Below are 19482 nucleotides of genomic sequence, written 5' to 3'. Positions count from 1 at the left end.
TATATGAAATATAAAGACATAGAATAAAGATATAAAATGTTAATATTCAATGTAAATACAATAAAATATAAACAACACGAGCCTTATGCATATTATGTAGATGCATAATATCTGAAATTATATGAAAAATAAATAAATTTAATTTAATTTAAAAATTAAAAACAAATATATAATTAATTTTTAATATATACCTCCTCTCTTCCTTATTCTGCCTCTTCTTGTACATTGCAGCTGGTCGTTGCCTGTCCCATTTTACTGCTACTTACAGAATCATTATTATATTTGGTTGAAGAATGGATTTTGTGCAAGAGTTGTCGATTCTTAGATACTATATCAAAAAACTCTGAAGACATGTTTCTGTAATGGGGTTTTAACAAGCATGATAGATTTAACTATGTCCAGTTGCAAGCAATTCCTTTCATTTGTCCATAATGAATTCATCAATGAAAAAATTCATTCAATAGAAACATTTGATCCTGGTAAGGTCAAACAAAAACTTATAATCGAAACTATTTCACTGCAAGTGATTTGTTCCTTTTTAAAATGACCAAAGATTTCTTTCCACCTATCCTCAAGTTTACAACTGGCATTATTCCATTCATTAATTTTATACTCAGTTGCATACATTTTAACATGGCTGCACTCATCAAATAAGTTCTCTTCATTTAAGGTGAAATTTGATAAGATGGTCTTAAATTTTTTGACACATTCCATTAAATTTTCCCGAGATATAGGTGTGTTCAAGCAAGCCCATTCCATTTTAGTAAATACACTAAACTGATTTTGAGTCGATTCTTGAATATATTGAATTGCAGTGAAGTAGAAATTGGAGATGTCTCTAAATGATGATTCAGTCATTAAACCTTCTTCACAAAGATTTTTCATTTCAATTTTCACTTTACTGGGTAAATACTTCTCATTTTCATGCAATAAAATTTTTGTAGTAAGAATGTCTATCTCTTTTTTTTTTTACCTCACAACCCGTAGCATATTCTCTTTCAATTCTTCTCTGGATTGCCTCAGAAAACATTTTCATCTAATTTTTTTAAAAATAGAAGATAAATGAAAGACTTCTTATCACTGAAAAACGTATTCAAAATAGTTGGACATTTATCTCGAGACAAGAAATAGGATTTAAGCCCATCGTACATTTCAATAAAATGAATTAAACATGGCTGAAGTGAAAGCCATTGTGTTTTGCTATGACCTAAAATAGTCTTGTATTCAGTTTCAACAAAATCACAAAAAGATTTCAGGCTTTCGACTCTGACAGTGAATTGGTTAAAATGCTGGAAAACTTTACCAATTTGTTTGAATATCTATTGGTAAGATATCAGCAGCAGTTTGTACAGCATTATGTATAATGTGAGCTGCACAACCTACACCTATTAATTTTCTGTTATTAGAATTCTATTTATTTGATGTATGTATAAACATTTATGTTATCTATATTAATAAATCAAATTCAAATTAATATTTAATTTTTTTATTTTAAAATACTTAATGTTAAGAAATAAAATTTATTTCTCTTAACCCTTAATTCTACAAAATTTATTGTGTCCAGGTTTTTTTTTTTTTTCAAAAAATGGGATCCCTAAAAATGTTGGACCACCTATGTGCAAATCATTTTTTAAATATGGTAATCATATTGGACACTTGTCTTTGTTGCAAAATGATGCATAGATACCCTCAGAAATCTGATCTACATTGTATTAACTGAAGGAAAATAACCATTAATCATCATTAGTCATACAAAAATTTACCTGGTCACTGTACTTCACTGCATAGCTATATAGATCATACAAGGCTACGTTGGTATTGAACTCATGAGCATGTAACTGAAAAAAAAAAAAAAAAAAGAACATGATATCACATTACCCATATGGATATAATAAAATATTATTATATAAGTTAAGAGAATTTCACTCAGAATACCCTATATAATAAAAACAATTCTATTTTAATGATTGCAACTAAAATTTAGCCTATATTTATCTTAAAAGGAAGAACAAATGAATTTTTGTTCTGATGCTTATTGATCTGGAGAAAGCATACGATAGAGTGCCAAGGCAAGAAGTCTGGAGGTGTCTGAGGGAGAAGAAGGTTCCGGAGAAATATGTCAGGTTGGTGCAGGAGATGTACAAAAATGTGAAGACAAGTGTTCGGACCTGTCTGAAACAGACAAAAAGTTTTCAAGTAACAGTTGGCTTGCATCAAGGGTCAGCATTAAGTCCGTTTCTGTTTAACATTGTGATGGAGGTGGTGACGGAGGAGGTGAGAGAAGATGCGCCTTGGACAATGTTGTATGCAGATGATATCTTGCTGTGTGCAGATTCAAGAGAAGAAGTTTAATCTTAATGTCAGAAATATAATGCAATAAGTCTTCTCATTAATGGTTTAAAGGTTCCAATTCTGCCACAGCTGGTGGTCTGGAATGCAAAATAAGAACTGTAATAACACAAAATAAACCACACAAAGAAACAGTGCAAGATGTTAGGTAGACTAGAATCCTAAAGTCCTAAGAGGGACCTCTCTGTCTATGGGCAGTGGTAAGTAAGAATTACTATTTTCCAAATCTTGGGAAGTTTCAAACAACCATATTTATTTTATTTGGCATTCTTAAATATGCCTGATTCTAAAACGTCTTTTGTATCTGTATTTGCTGTGTAGTAATTCTTTCCTCCATTGATTCGGTGCACTGTGCCCAAGGCATAGTCAGCTACACCTGACTGCTGTTGCAAACACATTTCTTATATTCAAGAAGATGGATGTTGACAGATCTTCCAGTTTGGACAGTAATATTACAACTTGCAAGAGCAGGGATTCTTGTTTACACCTGGAACTGAGAGGGCAAGGTGTAGGTTTTCAGGTTGGTTTTTAAATACAAACATGACTTGTATTGGCATCAATAGCTAATTTGAAAAACCAATGAAACTTCAAATAAATAGGGTGAAAATATGTGTGAAACTAACAAAAATTTGGGAAACAGTAATTCTCAGATTGCTAGGCCAACAGCTTCCATTTATTATTATTATTTATTTATTCTCTTGTATGTGGTTTGTGTGTGTGTGTTATTACAATCCTTATGTTGCATCCCAGATAAGTCAAATAGAAAGTAAGAAAGTAATATGGTAAGGCTATTTTCTTATTAAATCTGTACTTGATAATAGAATCACTACTTTGAGCCTTCTCGGAGCAAACATTAAGGCTGTGACAAATGGAAATAAGAAATCGAATAGAAAAGAGAGCAGTGCTCATAGGAACAAATGATTTAAGTAGTGATAAATACAGTACAAGAGAGGATATGAAAGGATTGCTAGAAGAAGAGAAATAAGAGTGAGAGAGCAAAAACTATCAGTCTGTTACCGAGATGTATGCTAATTAAAATGATATGATACCGAGATATGTCAGTTAAAATGGAGGGCTAGGACAGCAAATGATTCAATGTACACCTGAAAAGTTCTCGGCCTAACAATGAAAACACAAATTTATAATTTCAAAATTATTTTTTATTTTTCAACATAATCTCCCTTAAGACTAATACATTTATTCCAGCAATGCTCCAGCACCATTATCCTGCCCCTGTAGTGGTTCTCAGTAAGATCGGCAAAATACCCCTCTACAGCTGCAATCACCTCTTGATTCTAAGAAAAATGCTGATCAACGAGGAAGAGTTTTAGTTTTGGGAAGAGATAGAAGTCAGAGGGAGCCAAATCTGGGAATAGGGTGGATGTTCCAACATTCATAGTGCAGATCCCATAATTTTCCCATTGCCAAAACACCTTTGTGGGCAGGCGCATTGTCCTGATGAAAGATGATTTTTTTCTTCTGCAAACCGGGTCTTTTCTCACGAATTGTTTCGTCTAGTCTGGTTAAAAGATCGGAATAATATTCCCGGTTATTGTTTTACCCTTTTCAAGATAATTAATAAGCAAAATGCCTTTAGCATCCCAAAACACTGACCTATTTTCAGTTCCATCAGCATGACCTATCCTGCTGATGGAACCGACTTGGTCTTCTTTGGTGCTGAACAACCGGCTTCTGTCCACTGTTTTGACTGTTATTTGGATTCTGCTGTGTAATGGTGAAAATCCAAGTCTCATCCATAGTAATAAATCGACACACAAAATCAGTTTTATTCTTGTTAAAATGCTCCAAGCACAGTTCAGAGATTTTCATGCGAGTTCATTTTTGATCTCCTGTGAGCAAGTGCAGCACCCATCTTGTGCAAAGCTTTTTCATTTGCAATTCTTCATGCAAAATATATCCTACACGTTCTTTTGAAATGGCTATAATCTCAGCAATTTCATGCACTTTGACTCGCCGTAATCTAATACCATATCGTGCACTTGATCAACGAGTTCTGGTGTTGTTACACTTTTTGGACGTCCTTCATGTGGATCATCTTCAAGGCTTGTACGGCCATGTTTAAACTCGGCAGCCCATTTCTTAATTGTCGAAAATGAAGTAGAAGAGTGCCCATAAACTTTTATGAACTTCGAACGATTTCTTTTGGTATTAAACCTTCTTCTACAAAGAATTTTAGAACTGCACGATACTCAATTTTATCCATTTCAAGGGATACAGACAACACTATTGCTTCAGACAGCTGTATAAAACACTACTTAACAGAATGACTTGCAGTTTCACGCAGATGCTTATGACAGATGTACCAAGTTCGAAAAAAAATTTTTTTGCCGATAGTGTTGCCATCTATGGTTAAGGCCAAGAACTTTTCAGACCCCCTTCATACAGGCTGCGTAGAAGAAATGGCTATGAGTTTCTGGATGTGTGGAGTCTGATGATAGAAAAGGCTTGTATAAAAGGGATGGCTTGAACATAATGGATTAGGCATTATCAAGAACTGTAGAAATTATTTATTGGAGTTTATTCAAGAAATGTAGAAATTATTTATTAGCTCTTATGCAGTCAAGAAAACTAGATCATCATGGAAGAATGGTGAGAATACATGTAAAAGTTCAGCTAAAATATCCAAATGTGCTAATGATATAAACGTTAATCCGAGTAGTTATGAATCTGGTGAATGGTTGGATTTGAACACTCAGGGTTTGGATTTTTTTGAGTATGTGTGTGGAGATGGAAAAGAGTTGTCCAATTTGGCAAAGCAGCAAGGCAACAAACTCATTTGTTCCTGATGCTCCTGGTATCTGTGTATAGATATAACAAGTTAACTCTTGTTTGAGTGTATCTATATACAGATGCCAGGAGCATCAGGAACCAAGGGGTTGAGTTTGTTGCCTTGGTGAATATGTTGTGATGTATGATTGATATATGTCTAGCTTTCATAGGCAAAAATGAAATGAAGTGTAAAGGATATGGAAATTTTAGGAAGGAGAAAGGTAATAATACTGATGCCCAGCATTACATCTTGCTGAGCACCAGTAAGTTGAAAGATGTTTGTTTTTTTTTTTTTGAAAATAACTAGCCATAACTGTTTTTTTTTTTTTGTTCTTGATTATTATGCTTGTAATTATGTGATTATTATTATGTTTGCTTGTTTGTGTGGTTTTAAGTGATATTATTTTTGTTATAAGTAGTCTGTATTGTATGTCATGGCACTGATGAGTAGAATAATGGTGAGTGATTTCAATATGCATGATTTTGTTTGCTGCAGAATGTGAAATGTATTTGATTAGAAGAGTGAAAGATATTTGGAAGGAAAGTGGAACCAATGAATACATATTGGAAGTGTTTCAAGAACAAGCGTGAGAAGTATGATAGCAGTGAGTTGAATGACAAAAGACAAAACCATACAAATCATATACAAGTGTGAATCATGGCAAAAGTGCTGATGAAAAAGCGTTGGAGATGAGTGAGATCGCATGCAGTATGAGTGATAGCAAAACTCAAACAGTGGAAAACGAAAAGAATGACAAGATGATAAACGCATGTTTCGTTCTCCATAGAACAAAATGTGAGATAGAATGGTTGGAGAAATGTCTGGCAGGTGGTATGACAGAAGTGAAAGAAGGAGAAAATATGAGGGGAAAAAAATCATAGTGTGCAAGAGCAAACAGGGGAGAATAAGGATCAAATTTTTATGATGAATCCATGATAAGAGCAGTGCTTGAGGAAGCATGATGAAATCATGTTTACCTGGGGAAAACAGTATGGATATTTGCAATGCAGAAAGGGAAAGTGAATGAGATAATTATCTTAGCTGATGCTAATGATCTAGCAGGTGAGAAGTGTGAATAAAGAAAACGTTGCTAGCAGAAGCAAATAAGAAGAGTGGGAAAGTAAAAATTGTGAGTCTAGGTATGAAAGAGGTGAGCAGAGATGAAGAGCTATGATTACAAATGAGTCAGTGCATAGGTTGGACAGGAGGAATGGTGGAGTTTGTGGATGTGTGGAGTGAGTTTGATGGAGGAAGGACTTATATAAGCTAAATGGTTTGGTGTCTTGAGAAAATATTGTTCAGTGAGAGTGTGAAAGTGCAAGTCAGAGAAACTACACAGGTGTCCAAAAGTGAGGATGAACTACACTTTTACCTTTATATGAAAAAATTTTCATGACTGCAGTCAAATATGGACAAATTTATTTTCAGCATACTAATAAATTATATTACACAAAAATGTGTTATAAATTTTGTACAAATTTCTTAAGGACATAGTTAAGGAATTAATGCACAGTGCTTACAGGAAACTATGCACAGAGACATTTCAGTATGGAATATGTCCATCCAGAACTGCAATGCAGCTCTCACATCGTACCATGCTTAGCACCAAGTGATTCAGGAGCTCTTGAGGCATACTGGCCCACTCCTCCTTCAGAACAAGGATAAGGCCTTGTTTGTTTTCTGGAGGGAAATTTCGAGCAGCAATATGTCCCAAACATGTTCTATGGGGTTGAGATCTGGGGAGCATGTTGTGGTGTGGCATTGTCATTAATAAAAATGAATTCTTTGTCTTCAGCACCATGGAACAATTGAACATGACGAAGAACTTTGTTGCAATATCATTCACCAGTCATAGTCCCTTTTTCCAGCACTTTTAACTCATTGTGTCCATTAAGCATAATGCCTCCCCACACCATGACCCCCAACACTGCCGTATCTATCCCTTTCAAGAACATTCTTGCGACGATAAGCAGTACCACTTTCACATCAGATCAAGTGTCTAGAATGTGAAGAAAGACTAAAACGACTCATCTGTAAAGAGCACATTAGCCCATTGGTGTCTCGTCCAATTTTTATGGATATAACACCACTGAAAACATGCTCTACGATGACTGTGGATAAAGGGATACAGACTACAAGCCTTTGAGTGTATAGGTCTACTTGTCGCAGATGTCTTGCCACAGTTTGTTGAGATATCTGTGTACCTGTGCTTGAATGAAGCTGACATCAATTATGTTTTGCTGTTATAACCAAAAATTGGTCTTCATATTCTGTGGTAGAGTGAGTGCGACCTCTTAGCAAACATCTGGAACACATTCTATTGGTTTGAAACAATATCCAGAGCCTGGATACAATGCTAGAATGGGAAGAAATTCCAAACTCTCTGGCAATATCAGTAATTCTGTGGCCTTCTTCAAGCTTCCCAGTAATTCTCCACATGAAATCATCTAGATGTCTTTGAGACATTACAAGACATCCAAGTTTGCAACTTTCTTCCTTCATGAAAAGAGCTTCCTTGAAACACAATATGCTTAGCACAGCCTTTTGCATTTTATTCTGGTAAGTGCTTTCATGTGCCCCTTTGCATGAGATTCGAAAATATGAATGTGTACTCACTTTTTACTCGAAATCATCAATTATATACAAATTGCCAAGCTGATTTGTCTGAATTTGCAGTTGTAATCTTCAGAAATGGAGCCTCCATAGCTTAGTTGGTATAGATAAAGCCCTTTGGTCGGAAAGACCCAGGTTCGATTTCTGTCCATGATGTGAGGACTTTATCTAGTCTCTTTTGACTAAAGATGAGTTAGCCAGTCTCATACAGAGATAGAGGGGGTTTTTTCCCTCCCTGAAACTCGGGTTTTTTGTTGCTAAGAACAGGCAAACAACCCAGCCAATAGAACACACAATTTACAGACAAGAATACTTAGAGACATAGAGGTAACCGTCTTATCCTTGTATTATGATTAGGAAATCCAAAGATACTTGGATTGCCATGGGCACTTAAGTGCCTGTTAAAGCCACTGATGGATGGAATCTTCAGAAATAGTGTTCTTTCTTAGGTTTTGGATACCAGTGTAGAATGTTTGGGGGGGGGGGGATGCAGGTGAGTATGGGTCCAGGCAACTTAGACATGAGGAAGTGAGAGAGTTAGGTTAAAGGATTAAACAAGAACATAATTTCTTGGCGAATACTAATTTACTTTATAACCAAGTGAAAAACCTTTAGACTAGTTATTTCTGTTTAATTTTCCTTATCTTAATGTTTACTTTATTTCATAGCGCTTTATATTCTTCATACACTGAATTATTTCATTTGTCTTATATATATCTGTGAAATGTTTTTTTTTTCTTTTTTTTTCCACTAATCTTTTTTTTGCCTTTTCTTTATAAGAAAAGTTTATAAGTGTTCTCTGATTAGTTTTTGTACTAATTGTTTTTTTTTTCTCCTAATGCTACTTTTACTGCTTTATGTACCATGTCTTTAAAGGCTATCCATTTCTTCTGCTGTTTTGTCTTTTATACTTTCCCTCAAACTTTTTTTGATTTTTTACTTACTTTTTGTTTACAAAAAATTCACTGTCAGCATATATTCTAGCCATTTATGGCTAGAATATATGTTGACAGTGAAATAATATAATTTGTATTATTTTCATAGAAGTGAAAAGATATAAAATGCATTCCCTTATATTTCGAAAATAGGAAGGAAAACAGGATGGGAGAGAATTTAATTTTCCTTTTTTTTTCAAACTAATTACCCCCTCAGTGAGGTATAGAGAATATTATGATAGTACTGCATGAAAACATCATCATTACTAATTTTCTATGAACAGTTTTCTTCCAAATTAATATCTCATGACTCCAGTATTGTCAGAAAATTTCCATTAAAAATTATCGGAAAGGAAATTATGAAAATGAATGGTTACATGCAAAAGACTTTAATAAAGAAATCCAAGTTGTTATTATTATTTTATTACTATTTATGGCATCTCCATGGAGTCTGGAGACATTGCAGGAGACCCAAATCAACCATTATACACACAAATCCTATCACACCTCTCCTTGAATCCATTCACCATCAGGGAACTCACAACCAATTCCAATAATCCATTCTACTCACTCACCACTCTCCATGCAAAAAATCTGTTCTGCACACACACACACACACCTACAAACCACACTCTTACACAACTTCCATGGATGGCCCCTAGTTCTCAGACTATTTATCATACATCGAAAAATTTCACCATCAATTTTATAAAACCCCTTTAATATCTTAAAAGTTTCCATCATGTTCCCCTCTTTTCTGCCTATCAATTTGTGATCCACAAACCTTCAACCTATCCTCATAGGGAGTATTCCACAGACCTGTCACCATCTTGGTCACTTGTCTCTGAATCTTTTAGACCACTTCCTGTTTGCCAAGAAACCCAGGTGATCAAATCCATGTGCAGTAGTCAAGATGTGGCTACTACAAAATCATAGTCTTATAAAGAGGGATAACAACTTTCTTATCTTTACTTGTTAGTGTGTTTTTCAACATCCAAGTAATTCATTGAGCTATAATTTCCTGTAATAATACATCAATATCCTTTGCCCACAATGCCAATTTATTTAAATCATCCTGGAGGATATCTACATCACCTTTATCAACTATTGCTCTCTCCAGTTTTGCATCATCAGCAAACAACTGAATGTCCAGTCTTAAATCTTTCCCTATGTCATTAATATCCAAATTAGAGTAGTGGTCCTGGTACTGAACCCTAAGGTACTCTACTAGTCACCATCATTCTCCTGGACTCCACTATCATATACTACTCTCTAGTGTCTATCCATACTACTAGCCCTATATCCATTCCCATTCTCTCCAGTTTTTGTAATAGTTTTCGGTGTCATATTCTGTCAAATGCCTCAGCAAAGTCAAGCAGTATCATGGCATAGCCATTACCAGTTACATATCAGAGAATATATTTAATAAATAATTGCAATGATATCAATGGCTTCACTGTAATAACTGGTAAGTCAGGTCCCTGAGCAATGATAAAGACAGTCTTCACATATGCAGTTTCACTAGATCATATTTTTCCCATCCAAGATAGGATTTTACAGAAATTACCTCTAATACATCTCATAAATATCTGTATACTCTGGGGAACTCACAAGTTTTTGTAGAACCCCCAGGGTTCCTCAAACCACAGTTTAAGAAACAATTGTAAAGTATCTGATGACTTTCATTCAGATCATCATCATCAACAACAACCATGGGTCCAATGCCCATAGGTGTCTGCTGCCATCTTGATATGATTCTTCCATTGCATTCTATTTTGTGCAAGATGACTCAGTTTGTGTATAGAGTTTCTGCACCATTTGACGATGTCATCGCCCCATTCTCTGTTCAGTCTTCCTCTTTTGTTCTTTCCTTCAATTATTCCAAACAGCAACGTTTTTAGTTTTCTCTCATCATTCATTCTACGTATAGATGTAGAATAGATGTAGTTTCCTTTTGATTATTTTTTGGATCAGGTTTTCTTTTGGTTGTATTCGTCTGTAGATTTCCTCATTGTTCACTTTCTGTATCCAGCTTATTCTCAAGATCTTTCTATAGCACTTCCTCTCAAATGCCAATATCCTCCTTTCAAATTCTCTCAGGAGTACCTGGGCCTCGCATCCATAGAGCATGCTGCTGAAGATACAGGTTTCTACAATGTGCAGTTTAGTTTGCTTCTTTATAGCTCGGCTCTTCCATATTTTGTCCATGGCTTTTAAAATAGTTGTTGCTCTGGCTTGCTAATTTTTATCTATTTTTTGGGGTCCAAGTCATGTGTCATGTGGCATCTAAGATATGTGAAGTGTTCCACATTTTCCAGTTGAAATCTGTCTATCGTAACTCTGTTCAGTAACTCCTGTTGTCCAAATATCATTGTTTTAGTTTTTTCAAAGTTGACATTTAGTCCATATCTTTTTCCTTCTGTGTATAGTGTTTGTAATGTCTGTTCCAGCCTTGCTGCGTCTTCTTCAATCAGGACGATGTCATCTGCAAAGCAGAGGTAGTTTATTCTCATGCCATTTATTGAAATGCCTCCACCTTCTTCTTTAATCTTATCTAGTGTTCTTCCCAGATGTGTGATGAAGATGATTGGTGATATTGGGTCCCCTTGTCCTGATAAATTTCCCCTATCCTGATTTATGCTTGTGCTTGGCTGTTAATATCTTTCAGCAGGCAGATCAATTTATTGTCCACACCATAGGATTCCAAGACAGCCATGTTATATTTTGGTCAATATTATCAAATGCTTTTTGGAAGTCCACGAAACAGCAATATATCATTTTGTTCTTTCTTCGAGCTTTCTCTGCCATTAGTCTTAGTGCGAGTATTTGTTGCACTGTACTTCGATCTTGTCGAAATCTGGCTTGCTCATCCATAAGATGTGCCTCTATATGCCCCTTCAGGCGTTCTGTTAGTATTTTCATCAGCACTTTGCCAAGATGACTCATTAATGCAATAGTTCTGTAATTGGTGCATTCTATAGCACTGCTTTTCTTATGAAGAACAACCAAGACCGATTTTTTCCACTCTTCGGGAGCATATCCTGATCTCCATATTTCATTACATAGCTGATGTATTTCTTTTACAACTTATTCTCCTCCATATTTTAGCATCTCGCCTATTATGTTGTCATTTCCAGGACTCTTGTTGTTCTTGAGATGTTTTATAGCCTTATTCGCCTCCTCTTCCAAGATGTCATTTTCAAAGATCTCTGCTAGTGGAGAGATTGCTTTTAGTTCTTTGTTTACTTCTGTTGCAGTATCATTTAGTTGATTTTTTATATAGTTCGCTGCAATATCTTGTCCATCAATACTTTACCATTTTCATCTTTGACTACTACTGATCTTGTTTGCCACTTCCTATTGACATTTCTTATAAGTTTGTAGACCTCTCTAATTTTGTGTTCTCCATAGTACTGTTCAATGTCTTTGCACTGGTCCTCCAACCATTTAGCTTTATCAGATCTTGCTGCTTTCCGTACTTCATTGCATTTTTGATGGTATAACTCATCTGCTGCCTCTGAATTATCTCTTTTAAGTTTCAGTTCTCTTTTCTCTTGTACCAATTTTAGGGTTTCCTGAGTTATCCATTTCTTGTTGATCTTTTCTCTTTCAGGAATTACTTCCTCTACTGCTTTTTTTAGCACTGTAGTCAGTCGTTCTGCTCTTGTATTTATATTTTGTTTTTCACTTGTGGTCTTAAGCTTAGTTTCCAATATGCTCTGATATGCTGTTCTTAGCCTGTCTTCATTTAGTTTTGAGATGTCTCTAGCTTTTTGGAACTTTCCTTTGTACTTCTGTTTCAGTTTTAGTCTTATATTCGCAATCACTAAACTGTGGTCCGAATCAATATCAGCTCCTTGGAATGATCTGCACTGTTGAACTGAGGTTCTCCATTTCTGGTCTATTAATATCAGGTCGATCATATTCCTGTGTTTGCCATCGAAGGAGCACCATGTCCATTTATGACAATCTTTTTGTTGGAATTTGGTATTGCAAATCGTCAGGTTGTTATCTGTGGCAAATTCCAGAAGCATCTCTCCACGTTCATTTCTTTCTCCATATCCAAATTTTCCCATAACCTTTTCCCATCCTGTGTTATTTTTGCCAATCTTTGCATTCCAGTCTCCTCCAATGATGAGTATATCCTGCTTTGGCACCTCATCAATTACTAGTTGTAGATCCCTGTAAAATTTCTCAATGTTTTCATCTGCACTCTGCAGTGGGCACATATATTTGAATGGTTGTGATATTAAATGGTTGGGCACTGAATCTTGCAACCATTATTCTTTCACTAAGTGGTTTGTATCTTATCATTGCCTGACAGGCCTTGTTGCTTAGCAGGAAACATATGCCTGCTTCATGCTTACTTTCATTTCCTGACCAGAGAACTCTTCCACCATTTGATTCCCCTGACAATGTCCATCTCATTTCTGAAATACCCAATATATCACATCTGTATTTCTTCATTTCTTCTTGAAGCAACTGCAATTTTCCAGTTGCCCAGAATGTATGGACATTCCATGTGCCAATTGATATTCCATCCTTTACAGGCCTGAAGTTGATTTTTTTTGTCTTTGTTTTCAGTAACTGATTTTTCGATCCAACCCTGATTACTCGATTGGGGATGCAGATCTTGTTTGACTGGGCGACGTCCGAGCCGGCAGTCTTTTTTGTTGTACTTTGGCATCAGATTTCAATCATGTTTTCTTTTTACTGTCAGCACATCGACACTTATCTGACAAACCCTTAGTCTTCCTTGAAGAGCTTGAGAGAGAATCAGAAGGAGCATATAGATTTAGGCTTAAGGCGGCCTAAGCTCGCCTTGATGCAGTACTGTCATTGGACTTCTGTAGCATTTTATAGAGTTACTGGAGTTGTCCACTAACCCACCACATCCTGTTAATATTGCCGCTTCTTGCCCGGGACTGCTTATTGGCTATTCGCAGTTAGCCACCATCTCTGGTGGCCATTCATTCAGATACATATTTGATTTTTTTTAATATATAAATTAGGTGACTTATGTATTAAGCAATCTTATAAATAAATAAAAAAACTGGAAAGAGTTTGATATAACTAAACACATTTCATTCCTCCCTTGTTTACAGCAGTGTAATGCATTTCCTTTTAATGCTGTCATGAAATTTAATTTATCATTATAATTATATTCACTTGTCCTCTATAAAGAAAATACAATTATGTTGAAAAAACATTTTATAAAGTTTTATAGTTGTTATTAAAAGTCTAAGTGTATGTTATAAAATATGGCTAGACTGTCAATGTTTCACAATGGCAATGGAGACAACTTAGATTTCGCAGATTAAGTTTAAGGACTGCATGTAATTTTAACTGACCAAGACCAAGAAATTATCATTTTACTTTACTAGACTGAAACTGTATAATAAAAAAAGTTTATTTTTTTTATTACCTGAAAGTTTATGTGTTGTTTCATCCTACCATGCAAGGACAGCAGCAAAATAGTAACAACAGCTGTTGAGTTGTTTTTATTTTGTTGTTGTGAACACTGGAGTGAGAATGTGGCTCCCATTAAAGAAAAGAGAGTAAAAAAGTTAAAGGAACAGATTCAGAGACTTAGATTTCTCTTGAAGTGTTTCTTTTTTTCTTTGAGTCAGCCACATTCTCTAATAACAAAAAATTCCTCCATTTTTCCTTTATAAAACCTTCTGTGGTACCATAGGCTACAAATAATTTTCATTGTCAATCACTATTTTAATTTTTTACTTGAAACTTTTTTTAGAAAGTTATTCACTTGAATGCTATTTACATTTCAAAGTAACATTCACTGTTATTATCAAACAGATTTATTTGTAATATTAGGAACAATTCAAGTCAAGTAGTCAGGTTGTAAATGAAATTAACTAGAAATTGGTGAAATAAAAAAATTAAGTTTATGGACTAAAACTAATCACTATTAAGATGTTTTAGCATGATTAGCTTTAATTTACAACAATCTTGTAAACATTATTTTAACTTATATTATGCCATTTTGTTAGAAAAATTAAATAACATCTTACCCTGGACTCTTCAGCTAACATTGCATTCATATCTTGATCACTAATTGCTTGCATTAATTTAATGTCTTGATAATACCTGAAACAGACAGACCAATCTACTAACTTGAAGGACAAGTTTGAAATCAATTATGTCAATATTTGCATAATTATTTTTTATTATTAATATAGCATACCTTCCATTTCAGTAAAAAGTACATTGTGAGAAGTCTTACTTTAATACCTGTGTTATCACATTTTAAATTCATTTACTGCCTTTAATTTTTTGAAGAAGTCAGCTATCCTTCTGGTCAGTTCATAAGCCTTAGTCATGTCTTACCTTTTTGTTCCATTCACCAAACTCTGCAGATTGCATTATTCTAGTCTATTCTGATATGTGCCATTCCAGTGCTCTGATATTACCTTACCTCTGAACTTTCTCCAAAAATTTAGGTGACCAAATTTGGGAACAGCTCTCCAATTGTAGTATAAACAAAGCCTTTCACAATGAGACCACTACATCCTTTCATTCTAATGTGGCTGGTATCCAATCTAGCACAGTCAAATGGCAAAATTAAGAATCTTCATTTGATACAATAATTGCTGAACATAATAAAGCACTGGATGTAGACCAAACATAGAAATGGAGATAATCTGTAAAGAATTCAACAAGTCAGTCTGTATAAATCATCCATTTTTCGTAGTGGTTTTTTTTATGCCTATAAGTGCGAGCTGAACGGCATGCAGCTCAGCAGTATAGTTACTGCATTTTAGTGAAATCTGTCTAGTGGCTAAGAAAAACAGCAGCACAATCAACAGAGGTCTCAGATCTTGAACCATCAGAGATGAGTAAGAACAAGAGTATTCTGTTCTGTATGCATTAAACAACTGCAGACAGATTTATGATGAGGCACATGATTTCCTTAGTTAACATAGCGAGAGATTGCATAATAGAGTGCAATCTCCCATAGGGAGGGGAGTGAATGCAGATAATGCTGTATACATTCATGCTAAGAGCTTGCCTGATCTCTTTCAAAGGCATACCAAATGTGCAAATAGTCAGGTGTGTGTGTGTGTGTGTGTAATACTAAACTATACTTTTTAGGGCATAGTTAAATGACAACTTTGATAGAGAAGGGTCATTTACTTCAACATCAAGGCTTTGAATGGGAGATGTGTGAAATGCACAAAAGATACTGAATACCCTAATAATGGACAGAACCCAACTATTACATAGTACTCTTGCTTGCAGAAGCAAAAACTTAGGACAAAGGAAACTTTGAACAGCATTCCATTCTTTAGAGTGTATGAAGAATAATTCATTACTGTCTCTCTCTCACTCTCTTGTACTTTTCTCTTAGTTGAGGTATACTTGCAAGGAATGTGACCTTTTTGTCAAAAATGAGTCTCCTACAAACTTAGTTTCTGTTGCTACTGGGATAACAGTTTGTACCATCCTTAACTTCTTGGTGAAGAGTGAATTTTCAGCAGAAGAGTACACAGACACTTTTTTTAAAAACTGAAAACCATGAAAACCTAAACCTCATTAACAAATATGAGCAGTTACTATTTGAAGATGATTTCAGTAATCCTTATGCTACAAGAATGAGCCAGAAAATTGTGAAGTCATCAACATTGCCTACTATAGGAGGAAGTTATTCAGTGACCAAGTTATTATGACAGCAAAGAGTATCACACTTAAAACAGCCTTGTGGAACACCCTCCTCCTAGTGATATGGCCTAGAAAAATGTGCTTCTCACTTGGACTTGGAAGTTTCACCTAGAGAAAGTTTCCAATAAAACCGGAAGATGCTCCTCCAAGATGTAGATTATAGAGGTCTTTTAATATGGCATATCTCCTGGCTACATCATAAGCTTTCGCAATGTCAAGGAAAACAGAAACCACATGTTCATGTTTTGAGAAGGTACAGATGTTTCTAGATGGACCAAATGGTTCAATGTTGATCAGTGTATGTGAAAGACACTGAGTACTGGAGAAAAGCTGATTGCTTTCTAAACATTAAGCTGTTGCTCAGATTCTAGCAAAGCATTCTCTTAAATTGCATGTAATCTTTGGATTCAGAAGCTCTACATACATAATGTTCCAAGATATACAACTGGTTAAATTAAACTAGGCCAAGAAATTATATTCTTGCTTAATCCTTGATCTAAGTTTAAGTAAACAAAGTTTGTGTGTGAAGTATCTTCGCGACTAGGCCACCTGTATATAGAATTTAATGACTTCACATTAATTGCCTTAGTATCCCATAATGCAAAGCACACATCTATTTGAGTGTGTATAATGCTGTGCATTATGGGAAGGGCCGATTCTCAGACCAGTTTTGGCCTTTGAGGTCTCATCAGTGGGAGCCAGATCCAGAAGAGATATCAAGGTTGAATGCAGAAATCATGTATGTCTCATTATACAAACAGTGAATAGGTGTAACACCTCATTATTAAAATACTTTGGTTTAGAGCTAACTGTAGAAAGTTTTTCCACTTGGCTCTAAATTAAATTACTAAGGCAATTAATATGAAACCATTGGCTTCTATATACAAGTAGCCTAGTCATGAAGATACTTCACACACAAACTTTGTTTGCTTACACTTGGGTAAAGAATTAAATAAGAATATCCTTTCTTGTAAAGTTTAATTTTAATTTATAACCAAGCGAAACACCTTTCTGCAGATAGACAAATGGCATAGTCTATATCTTAGTATATCTTTTCATTTTCTGGATTTTATCCTAGACAATTTTTGTAATGGATGCATGCTTTGATAAATGATGTAAACTGGATCCAATATTGTTTGCAACTCTAATGTCTATTTTAACATGTGCCTTAGCCAGAGCATGTTCAAAAGAATTAGAAATGTAGGCATTATCTCTGAAACATGCCACCCCCCTTTTTTTTTTTGGCATTCAGGATCCTACCAGAGCTTTGGATATTGTAGAAATAGAGATGATTTTTTTTTTTTGAAAGTATTAAATATGTATAATGTTATGCATTAAGGGAAGGGCCACTACCCAGACTAGTTTTGACCTTTATTGAGGTCTCTGCCTGGTATCTCCACTTGGGCTTGGCTTCCACTGAAGAGACCTCAATAAAGGTCGAAACTAGTCTGGGTAGTGGCCCTTCCCTTAATGCATAACATTATACATATCCGCAAGGAGATGTGTTTTGCATTATGGGAGATAGGAGTGATGTTAGCTTGCTCCACCTTTGCAACGAGTTGCCCGGTGTTGTACTATCTTATCCCAGTCCTGAAGATACTTTCAGGTGCAAACTTTGTTTGCTCACATTTGGATAAAGGATTAAACTAAATTTATTATATTCTGTTACTCACATTACCGCTTTGTGATAGATATTCATCTGATGCTTGAATTTTGAAAGATGGGAAAATGTGTTACAAAGAGCATGGCCAGTTTTCCAGATGGGAGTTCATATAAGAAAGCATGGTTCCCTGTGAGGAGATACAGCAAAGCACAGGGAAATGAGTGCTTCTTTATATGCTGTCTTTGACATCCAACATGAAGAAGGGGGGGGGGGTGGACTGTAAGATCCATTGTAGAATAATAATGGTAGGCATACGTAATAATATATTGTGCCCATTATTAAGAGGGAGGGGTGAGAGAGAGAGATATCATTATGCTCAACAATCTGCCCTCACCCAGACTGTTGAGCATGATTATAAAGGCTAAAGCACTTTCAATATGAGATTATCAAGGTAGATCTGAGTTAACTTAGAACAAAACAGTAAATAAATTGAACAAAATGTAATAAATTCTACTAAGCAAAGGATAGCAACTCCTCCATAAGCAGGTCCATCTGTAACTCTGTCCTGGTGTAAAATTCGATGTAGCTTGGAATTTTACAAGTTCCTTACATAGACTTTTTCAGAGGTCACATCTCAAAAGATTGTAACATAAAAAGAACGTTTGTAAAAAGAATATATTTAATCCTATGATAAATTTAACCTGGCCAAGACATAGTAAACAAAGAATGAATAAAGTTTGCAAGAAACAAAAGAAAATGCTATGTCACTGCAACCTATGTTATTGTTTAACTAAGTGCTTCAAAAACTATTGTTTACAAGCTTTGTGTATGCCCACTGTCAAGGTCATTCTTAAAAGGGACGGCGCAATTCATAAGTAGTAGTTCTGGTGTCCGTCTAATTGGATTTATGTAGTATACCAGGAGAAGAAAGAATGGGTCAGTTGAAACAGAAGATCAAAGAATCACGCTGTATTCTTCAGGGGTCTCAACACTTCATGCAAGGCCCAGGAGACGGTGAAATAAAAAGACATTGAAGATCGACAGAAAATGATTGGCAATTAAAGGAGAAATATCAGGAGTAGGATCCCGAGAACAGGATGTTACGGCAAGGCCACACCACAAAAGCCAATGGGAATGACGAGAGAATAGCCAATGTAAATACCTGACGCAGTTTCGGTCGGATGTCATTGCCGTGGGAGGACAACCGAAGCCAACAGCCACAGAGCAAACTTCAAGTGCCGGAGAACTTGCCCGTATGCTGAAACCTCTTGCCTGAGCTATTCGAGTGCCAGAGATTTGTAGTCCAAAGCCCGCTACTATCCCGATGAAACGCCCTTGAAGCAAGACTCTCCAGAAGGGAGCCTAAGGCCGTGATGAAAGGAAAAGCATAGGGACTTTAGTGCAAGATCATGGATGAGTGTGCGACACAGAGCCTCCATAAGTTTGTTCCATCTTTTGTAATACAATCCCTTTTGTAATCTAGGAGATACGTTATATATGGACTGATAAGA

General features: G+C 35.5%; 1 protein-coding gene across 1 annotated transcript in view; it reads right to left on the bottom strand.

Annotated features, from left to right (window-relative positions):
- Positions 1-19482, bottom strand: part of LOC150100648 (plexin-A4-like) — a 707214-nt gene that overhangs the window by 8188 nt on the left and 679544 nt on the right. The window contains 2 exon segments of the mRNA XM_090401991.1: positions 1764-1838; positions 14721-14796. Coding sequence (XP_090258117.1) covers positions 1764-1838; positions 14721-14796 — 151 coding nt within the window.

This window comes from Typopeltis vanoorti, chromosome 12, assembly GCF_054136105.1.
Source record: "Typopeltis vanoorti isolate ZY-2024b chromosome 12, IOZ_Tvanoo_1.0, whole genome shotgun sequence".
Classification (NCBI taxonomy): Eukaryota; Metazoa; Arthropoda; class Arachnida; order Uropygi; family Thelyphonidae; genus Typopeltis; species Typopeltis vanoorti.
The sequence above is the reverse complement of the archived record's forward strand: the minus strand, read 5'-3'. Positions and strand labels throughout refer to the sequence as shown.